This window comes from Paroedura picta, chromosome 1 (assembly GCF_049243985.1).
Source record: "Paroedura picta isolate Pp20150507F chromosome 1, Ppicta_v3.0, whole genome shotgun sequence".
NCBI lineage: Eukaryota > Metazoa > Chordata > Lepidosauria > Squamata > Gekkonidae > Paroedura > Paroedura picta.
In genome coordinates, this window is record NC_135369.1 from 48918773 (window position 1) to 48928704 (window position 9932).

General features: G+C 42.6%; 1 protein-coding gene across 5 annotated transcripts in view; it reads right to left on the reverse strand.

The window, feature by feature from the left end:
• The window catches only part of DYNC2LI1 (dynein cytoplasmic 2 light intermediate chain 1), a 35020-nt gene extending 25088 nt beyond the window's left edge, over window positions 1-9932 (reverse strand). The window contains exons 1-3 of one of the 5 annotated variants that reach the window (XM_077337608.1): window positions 9806-9931; window positions 6717-6834; window positions 4592-4626 (exon numbers count right to left, since the gene is read on the reverse strand). In XM_077337608.1, the coding sequence (XP_077193723.1) occupies window positions 4592-4626; window positions 6717-6834; window positions 9806-9819 (167 nt within the window). In that variant the 5' untranslated portion in view covers window positions 9820-9931. Of the gene's footprint in view, window positions 1-4591; window positions 4627-6716; window positions 6835-9191; window positions 9725-9805 lie in introns of those variants that run through there. The other 4 variants (XM_077337617.1, XM_077337599.1, XM_077337626.1 and 1 more) reach the window with 4 other exon arrangements.

The window sequence follows — 9932 nt, forward strand, 5'->3', positions numbered from 1 at the left end:
TAGCCCAAACAATAAATCTCATGAAATACCAAAATATCGGGCAAGAGAATATTACAACTAACTCATCATGAATGTCTCTATGTAGAACCTTCTTGACTGGCACAAATATGTGCCAGTCTGGCACCTTCTTGACTGGCACAAATACTGGCACCTTCTTGACTGGCACAAAAACTGGCACCTTCTTGACTGGCACAAATACAGCCAGAAAAAGACAGGCAATCTGGGAAGTCTGAAGGCTCAAACTCAGCCTTACTGTGGATGGCAAGTTTCAATTCAATTCAGGTAAACAATTCTTAATTAAAGTATGAAAATATCTAAATCTAGTCGCAAAATTTTGAGGATAAGAAGAATTGGTTCTTATACGCCGCTTTTCTCTACATGAAGGTGTCTCAAAGCGGCTTACAGTCGCCTTCCCTTTCCTCTCCCCACAACAGACACTCTGACCGATTATGCACCACCATTCCAGTGCGCCAAGGTAAAAAGCCCCGCTATCCCCAAGTATGCACGGGGGCGGGGCATCCCGGGCGCACGCTGCCCACCGCAGTGCAACGGCCCCGCGCACGCAACATGGGGCCGGAAACACTGGTAAACTGGGGCAGTGGCTTGGGGGGGGGACTGCGGGCAGGGGGCCCCAATGCAGGATGGTGGGGAGCAGCATGATGCTCTCCCACCATGGCAGGGGGTAGGGGGTTGCCCCTGTCAGCTCTGTGGAGCCGGCAAAAGTGAGAGGTGTCCCTGAAGAGACGTCGTAGATCAGTGGAGAAGCCGGGCCAAAAGCCCGGCTCCTCCAATTATGCACAGAGCTCGGTCCTCGCCTGTGCCAAGAATCCCTTTAGTCTCATAAAAATCTTTGCCTGCCATTCTCTTTACACATTAGTTAATTCTAACATCATATACTGCTCCAGAATACCTTAAGGCAGGCTTTCTTAACCAGGGTTCTGTGAAACCCTGAAATTTCTTGACAGCTCTAGAAGGGTCTCCCAAATGGGTGAGTTAATTAATTGTAATATTCTTTTTTTTTTAATTGCGAAACATTTATCAGATTATATTATAATAATTGGAAATGCTGACCCCACCCCCTTCCAAAATGGCCAATGATGGGCCTGGAAGAGGTGGGAAAGGGAAGGGGCCCCAGGTGGGCAAATACACAGCTAAGTTTCCCAACCATATTTTGCACAATCATGCTGCTTCTGGGGTTTCTCGAAGCCCGAAGAATGTTTTGGGGGTTTCTAAATGGTAAGAACACTGCAATAAACACTGGGATATCAAAAGACAAGGTAAAATGTTGAATGTATTTAAAGCCAAGAATAACAAAATCATAATTAAACAGTAATTTATATAAAAGTTGTAAACTTACGACCATTATAAAAAATGCACAAAGATTTCTTTCCCTGCGAAATTTTTGTTCCTCTTAATCAAGGCAGCACAGCATAGAATTTGGCAGTACATGGAGTGGCTTGGAGGTTCTCATCGTTTATAAGTTTCTTTACTTTTTTGGTTGTTGTTGTTCTCAGACCTGAGTACCTCTCTAATGTAATGTGTATTGTTTTTATGGTTTTATTTTGTAATATATATATTATATATATGGGACAGTGGAGTAAAAAATGCTCAATTTTTTCAACCTGATTTCTGGGGCAGGGGCATAATCTCTGTAGAAGGGGATTTTAAAAATATATATCAACCCACCACTACTGCTGTAGGCAAGGCTGAGCATCTGGCATGAGTGAAAGATCTTCTCGATTCCCAAAGTTATATAGGTGGCTGGAGCTGCTACATATTTGTTCTTATCTGACACTAGAAAACCAGGGGAATTGCTTATGTCCTCTTGCCAGCCTATATCTTTGATCTTTTGCCTTAAGATGTTTTTGGTCTGTTGTAGATTTAGCTTAAGTACTAGATCCATTGACATCCCCAACTTTTCTATTTTGGATCTCACTGATTTGGACCATGAAGACTGAAAATTATATTTAAAAATGAGAGATGCCAAAGCTGCAGGCTGTTGGTTTAACTTCAGCCATGTTTGAATAGAGTGCATGGTGATGCTCTACGGATCGCTACCCATTTGTGATGGTCCAAGTGGGAACGAATGACATGTCCCTGAATACCATCGCTCCTATTAAAAAAGACTATCAAGATCTGGGGAGGAAGCTCAAGCAAATGGGGGCACAAGTGGTATTCTCTTCAATCTTGCCTGTCAAGGGAAGAGGAATGCATCGGGAGAGGAAGATAATGGAGGTGAATCACTGGCTGCGTAGTTGGTGCCGGCAGGAGAGATTTGGTTTCTGGGACCATGGGATAGGCTTTCTTGAGGAAGGCCTACTAGCACCTGATGGACTGAACTTATCGAAACTGGGGAAGAATGTGTTTGGCAGGAACCTGGGGAGATTCATCAGGAGAGCTTTAAACTAAAGCCACTAGGGGAAGGAGACGATCAACATAGGGAGTGTATGGAAGGAAAACGATCGGAGGCAGCCCAACCGGCAAGGCCAGCTCATAGGGAACCAAAAGTAAAAGGATTCAGTTGTCTTTATACTAACACCCGAAGCATGGGCAATAAAAAGGAAGAGCTGGAACTTCTCATGCTGATGGAAAGGTATGATCTAGTAGGCATCACAGAAACTTGGTGGAATGATTCTCATGACTGGAATGTAATGGTGGATGGATATGGACTGTTCAGAAAAAACAGAATAGATCGAAGAGGTGGAGGAGTGGCACTGTATGTGAGGAAAGGGCTTACCTGTCAGGAAATGCTAGTGAAGGAGAGCATATCTGCAGTGGAAAGCATCTGGGTGAAAATAAGCGAGGGGAAAACAAACAGTGTGGTGGTTGGTGTCTGCTACCGACCGCCTGACCAACGAGAGGATGTGGATGCTGCACTTTGTGAGCAGCTTGAGAAAATATCCAAACGGCAGGACCTTGTCATCATGGGTGACTTCAATTTCCCAGATGTGTGCTGGGAAACTAACTCTGCGAAGCGTCCTCAGTCATGCCAAAGGCCAAAGCTGAGAGTGAGCTAAGATTGGCCAGGGAAGCCCATTGTAACAAGAAAAGATTTTTCAGTTATGTGAGGAGCAAACGTAAAGTCAAGGAGGCAATAGGCCCACTGTTGGGTGCAGATGGACAAACTCTAACGAAAGATGCAGAGAAAGGAGAAAGGCTTAGTGCCTATTTTACATCAGTTTTTTCCCACAGGTCAAAGTGTTTAGGCACATCTAGAGATGGCTGTAGCCAAAGGATAGTGTCTGGGTGGCAGGTTAACATGGATAGAGAGGTTGTCGAGAGGCATTTAGCTGCACTGGATGAGTTCAAATCCCCTGGTCCAGATGAAATGCACCCGAGAGTACTCAAAGAACTTTCCAGAGAACTTGCACAGCCCTTGTCCATCATCTTCGGAACCTCTTTAAGGACTGGAGATGTCCCGGAGGACTGGAAAAGAGCAAACGTTATTCCGATCTTCAAAAAAGGGAGGAAGGATGACCCAGGAAACTACAGACCAGTGAGTCTGACCTCTGTTGTGGGGAAGATAATGGAGCAGATATTAAAGGGAGCGATCTGCAAACATCTGGAGGACAATTTGGTGATCCAAGGAAGTCAGCATGGATTTGTCTCCAACAGGTCCTGCCAGACCAACCTAGTTTCTTTTTTTGACCAAGTAACAGGTTTGCTGGATCGGGGAAATTCGGTTGATGTCATTTGCTTAGGGCTAATCCTGCGTTGAGCAGGGGGTTGGACTAGATGGCCTGTATGGCCCCTTCCAACTCTATGATTCTATGAGTCAATGATTCTATGATTTTATCTTCCAACTTTCAGCATCCCTGTTTCCAAGCACACTAATTTTAATATGTTGTTCGCTGATCTTTGGCTAAGCTTAGCTACATATTTGTGGTGTGTACTTCTGCTTCCTGATGCTTGGATGATCACACCCAGATACTTGAACTTGTTGACTTTCTCGATGGTATGGCCGTCCAGTTTCCATGTTCTTAATTTTGAATGCTAACCAAATACCAAAACTTTCATTTTGTGTTAGTTTACCTCAAGATGCTATTTTGCACAATAGGTTATAAGTTTCCTTAACATTCTCATAAGACCTATCAGTGTTCTGGATAGGAGAACAACATTGTCAGGAATTTAATTTTCTTTTCCCAAGAACTGGTTATATGGCATATAGGCTGCAGACACTTTATCTACTGGCTCAGACCACCATTCTGCCCTGCAAGAACTGAAGATCACAGGTTTGGTACAATCACTGCTGCTAGCCTATGAATAATAATCCAAGAAAATTCTTGTACAAAAACCACTGATAACAGTGCTGGTGTTTACATATCATAGAGTTGGTAGTGCTTCACCACAGCTTTTTTAGAGAACATAAGCTGGATCTGAGGGATTCATTTCATTAACAGAGGAGTCTTCTCCTTGGCCTCAGGAGCCTTCATTATGGCCTCAAGGAAAGAGCTTTGGTTAGTGGACAATCCCACTCACACGTCCACTATTTGAAAGCATCATGATGTGTCATATCCCTAAAAAGTTGTTGATAATAGTTAGAATTCTGAGTGCCCAGAAATTATAAAATACTTCTAAACTTAACACATACCTGTCAAGACACCTCAATATAATAGTAGTCTTTCCCTAGAAATTAAAAAGCAACACAGAACACTTTTGTAATGTCATTATAGCATAAACATTATATCAATTTAAGTGTTGTAATGCATTCTTCTAATCACTCCCCAAAAAAGTGTCTGATCATTATAAACTTAGGCAATTATTTGTAGTCTGATTACTGGAAAGTTAGCTGCCAACTTTCTATCAGAGGTTAGCTACACTGCTATTATTATTATTATAAACCAACAGAGATGACAAATATAGTTATAGCAATAGCATACTTAGAAATAAAGACATCACAGTAGCAATCAGTCGAGCCAACTGTATTCATCTGGGAAATCATTGGTAATTGTAAATAACAGGTTAATCTAATGATTTACTCCTAGTGAAATTGCTGTAAACTACTGAAATGGAAATCAAAGAACTCACGAAATATACATAAACATAATATAAACTGGACACATTACTGCTAGAATAATTCAGGAGCTAGGTGAGACAGCTTAATGTTTTTTTTCAAAGGGAAAAATGCAGTTTCTTAAGGCTCATTATAGCTTATTTTTATTGATTGGCAGTTAATTTGATAATGCTGGTTACCAACATTTCTAACATCTTTATATTAGGTACACTGAGAGAGAACAATCTTCAGCTGTTTTACTTGGAAGCAAGTCCCATTTTATTCCACTCGTGGTGCTACCATGTTAGTATGTTGCAGCAAAAACAAAATGGAGTCATGAAACATCTTAAGGTCTAATACAGTGGTCCCCAACCTGCGGGCTGCGGCCCGCCGCCGGGCCGCAAAGGCCATGGTGCCGGGCCGCGGCTCCCTCTCCCCGCCCCCCCCCGCAGTAAAAAACTTCCCGGGCCGCAATCTTGCGGCCCGGGAAGCTTCTTACTGCGGGAGGGTGGGGAGAGGGAATCAGGGCCGGGCCGCGCCCGTGCAGGCCGTGCCCGCGCGGCCCGACCCATGGACGCAGCCCGCGGGTGCGGCCCGATCCGCAGGCGCGGGCGCGGCCCGATCCGCGGGCGTGGCTCGCGGGTGCAGCCCGAAGCGTGGGCGTGGCCCGCGCGGGCGCGGTCCCCGCGGGCGCGGCCCGATGCCCTGCCGGTCCCCAGCCTAATAAAGGTTGGGGACCACTGGTCTAATAGACTGATTAAAAGATGGGCTAGAGCTCTATTTATCATCTCTATGAAACAAAACCTCAATCAGTATCACATACATAGTGGGACTGGTGGAGGGGAACAAAGGTCTGAACAAAGGTCAAAAGGCTAACGAATACATGAGGAATTCAAATGTGTTTATTAAATAGATGTGTTCAGAACAGCAATGAGAATTTTGCCAAGCGGATACCTAGTAATATAGAGGTATCATTGAATATATATGAATAAAGGTCAGTTCTAAGTATCCTGCCATTTAAACAGCAGAAGTTTATTTTCATTCACGGAGGTTCCAAAAAATGAAATTATATACCAGATAATTACTGAGAATAGAACATTTTAGCCATGACTAAGAGTATTTTGCATATACCGTATATAATCACATATAAACTGACCCACATATAAGCCAAGGCACCTAATTTTACCACAAAATCTGGGCAAACTTATTGACTCACATATAAGCTGAGGGTGGGAAATGCTCCATCATCACAGGCTTTCCCATCCAGCCTCCCCCCCCCCCAACAAATACAGAAAGGTCAAGAGGATGAATAGCTGCTGGGTTTTGTACCCTGCTTTTCACCCACAGAAACCAAAATAGTTTGGAAGAAGATTAAGAAGAAGAAGAAGTGAAGGCAAAAGGAAAGAAAGATCAGAATCCCTCACTCAAACCGTTGATGTCTGATCGTTGCCAGAGCAACGATTGGCTGGCTGCAGCAGGCTTGTATTTCAACTACCACATATATCCGCATATAAGCCACATATACCATCATATAAGCTTTTTCAGTGTGGGAAAAGGTGCTGAAAAACTAGGCATATATGCGAGTATATAGGGAGTACTACTTTCTGAACCCATACAGTGTAGGAGAGATTTTGTTCCAGTATAATGGACAATTTCAACTATTAATTATTTTAAAACAATCTCATTTAATTTAAATGTATGGTAATTTGGTAAGATCAGTTACCCCATTTTTATTTCCAATAAAGAACATGGATCTTTCCCAACATTCCAGTCCATCTCTGTCACCTTCCTGATTTTCTCTTCGCTCAACTTCAGATTTAGCAATATCCCATACGGTCTCACTAGGAGAGAAAACAAGACACAACAAAAATGCCTTCATACAAAACAAGCATCCAGTATTTCATTCAGACCACAGTACTTCATATACTCCCTTTCCTTCTTCATTTATTATTGAAAACTTGCTTTGTGCAACATGAACTTATGGTAGATATGGTTACAGGAATATTTGATAGTAAGCAATATACCTGCAGGAGTGCAAATTATTTTTTTCAGCTATGCATAAACATATTTGCTTGGAGGTTTTCCTCCTATAAATATGTTTATTAAGTGAAATGAGAATAGCAGTATGGGAGAGTACTGAGAGTAGTTTTTTGGGGGGTTTTATGAATTGTACAATACTCCAGGGCAGCAGTCAATTATTTATCAGATTAACAGACAGACAGTACAGTCTTAGAGAATCATACTCTTCTAAATCCAATAACATCAGTGGACTTCAAAAAGTAACAAATAAATAAATATGACACTCTGTGAGGCCTGATGTGTTAGCTTTCCCTGAAAAACAACACTTGGCAGGCATGGAACAGACTGAGATAATAGAAAGACTGTGTTAACCTTGTGCTGTTTCCTTGATCCCAAATGATCCCTTGGTCTACATATTTTAAAAACCAAACATGATTACAAAATAGACACAATAAGTTCCTGTCTTTCCCACTTACTAGAGCTTAAAACAACTGTGAGGATGGGGGTACATGAAATTTTGACATAAGACACAAAAACTAGCGGATTTGGTGGGGAGGGGATATTAATCAGACCTCATTGCAAATCTTAAGTTTTTTTGCTATGACTAATTACATGGCCAAAAGCAAGTTTTACTTTAACTGCCTTAGTTTTCTATCAATAAAGTAGAAATAGTAACCAGTGTCACAGGAAACACAATACAGGTAGCAAATGCTATGCAAAAAAAAGGAGTGGGGCAATAATCAATTAACAATCATCAATATAGCTATTTCTCAATACAACCAAATCTGTGGATATATAAAGACACCGGAGCCATGAACCCAGATCTTCCTATAAACCTGAGAAAAGCCCTAAGTTTGCAGAAATTTAAAAACACCAATAATTACAGGGAGGTTAAGATCCTCCAAAAATAACAGAATCAGCCATTGCTCCACAATCACAACAGTATTCCAGTAGAACACTTGGTTTCTGCCAAGAGGCAGGGCCCTTTCTGGCCTGTGAGGGAGGAATCATCAGGGACAGGCCTAACAGCAACCAACTTTAAAAGCGCTTCCCCCCAGTGGACAGTCAGCATACTACATGCAAAATAAATGTACGGAGGCGAAGAAGCACTATCTCCGTCTCCAATGTCCCGCCCTCACAACCACCTCCCTCTCCCTTCTTCCGGGGACGGGATTTTTTTTAACGGTGAACTGCCTGAAGCAATTAATAGGTGCAGAAGTGTGAAGGCAAAGCCAAAAATATTTTTTTTCTAAAAGTTAAAACACGTTATGCCTCTCTAAAATCCCCCCCGGAAAAAAATCAGGAACAAGATTAATTTTTAAAAGATTCACGACTCATGATTCCATAGGGGGTGGTATTCAAAAAGCACTATGTATCTATGATTAGATACATAGGTGTTTAAACGGAGAACTATTAATGTAAAAAAATTGGCAGGCATCATGGGAACTTTAAAAAAAGGAGAAAGGAGATTGGCTGCCTGGTTTGATGGACAGGTGGAAGAGAGTTACATATAAACTGCATTGCTCTCTTCTGCCATTTCCAGCAGCACTTGTGGAGGGTGAGAAGTGTGAAAAAGGCAGCAGACTACAGCGAGATAGTAAAAAGGTGAGGAGTGGCCAGAAGGTGCGATAATATTTAGCACTACGCCATTTAGCTGGCGAAACACAATTTTTAGCTATGTGCGGAAATGCCTTGAACGTCACTTTATTTAGAATGTTTGCATTGATTCATAAAAGTCAGCCATCCCTTTTGAATGGTAATAACTTTATTGAGTAATGATTTTTATTTTACTAGACAGATAGAAAAATGAAAATGTTGATTTAACTCAAAACCAAGGGGAGGGGGGAGGTTCATCAAATTAAAAACTAGTCTAAAACCAATGACTCCTAAAATGGTTATAGCAAATAAACCACCCATAAACAAACAAAAAACCTAGAAATCTGCTGATCAGAAGGGGCTACTCAAACAATGCTAACCAATGAAATTGACAGTCTGAGCATATTTCCACCGGGATTTTAATGTCAAGAAGCAGCAGACCCTTGTACGTTTCTCTTCAATAGGAAATTCTATTGAATCCTGCAGGATTTACTTTCGAGCAAGCCCGCAGAGAAGCGGGATGTATGCTGTAATCCTATACTGAGCCCGGAGAAATTGTCCCACTGAATCACGTTACACTTACCTTTCAGCCTGCGTCGCTGGCAGCGCCAACCTTCCCCGTCCCCACATTTACTTGCGAACAAACCAACCTCACTGAATATTATATTTATTCAATCATATTAAATTATATGGGGCAGTGCCAAGGAAGCGTCTGTTGTCCAGGGAAGCTACATTATATTTGCTGCTCAATTCGAAATTCTGTATTGAATTAATTTTTTCAACTAGCCAAAAATCAAGATACTATTTAAATCAGGAACTATCTTTTGAGCAAAGCAAGCTTGAGAGTCAGAAAAATAAACATTTTCCCCAGGTTTCTTTCCGTTGACGTCAAAACATTGGGTCGGGACCGGACAGAAAGTCTGAAAAGCGAGAAATGGCATTTCGCCGTTTGTAGCCACGAATTGAGACACAGACCAGCGCAAACCGGGGGGTCGGGGGGGGGGGATAGAATTGTTTAGGGCGCGGGCACTTAGCATGTGCCGTACGGACATGCGGGAATCACGCGAAAGCATATTCAGAGCGGCACCCTCATTCTTTCCCTGCTGCCCCTCCGAGCCCAGGGGAACCACCGCTGCATGCGCCAGACGCGGACGCAAAACGTTGGCGAAGAAGGTAATCCCACGTTTGCGTCGTTACCTGGCCCCAGGCATAGTTCCTCGGACTCCACGAAAACAACACTCTAAATCCTTAGGCCTCTACCGACTCTCGGTCTCCATAGGAACACCTATCCCGGAGACGTGGTGCGAAGCATCATGGGAGACGT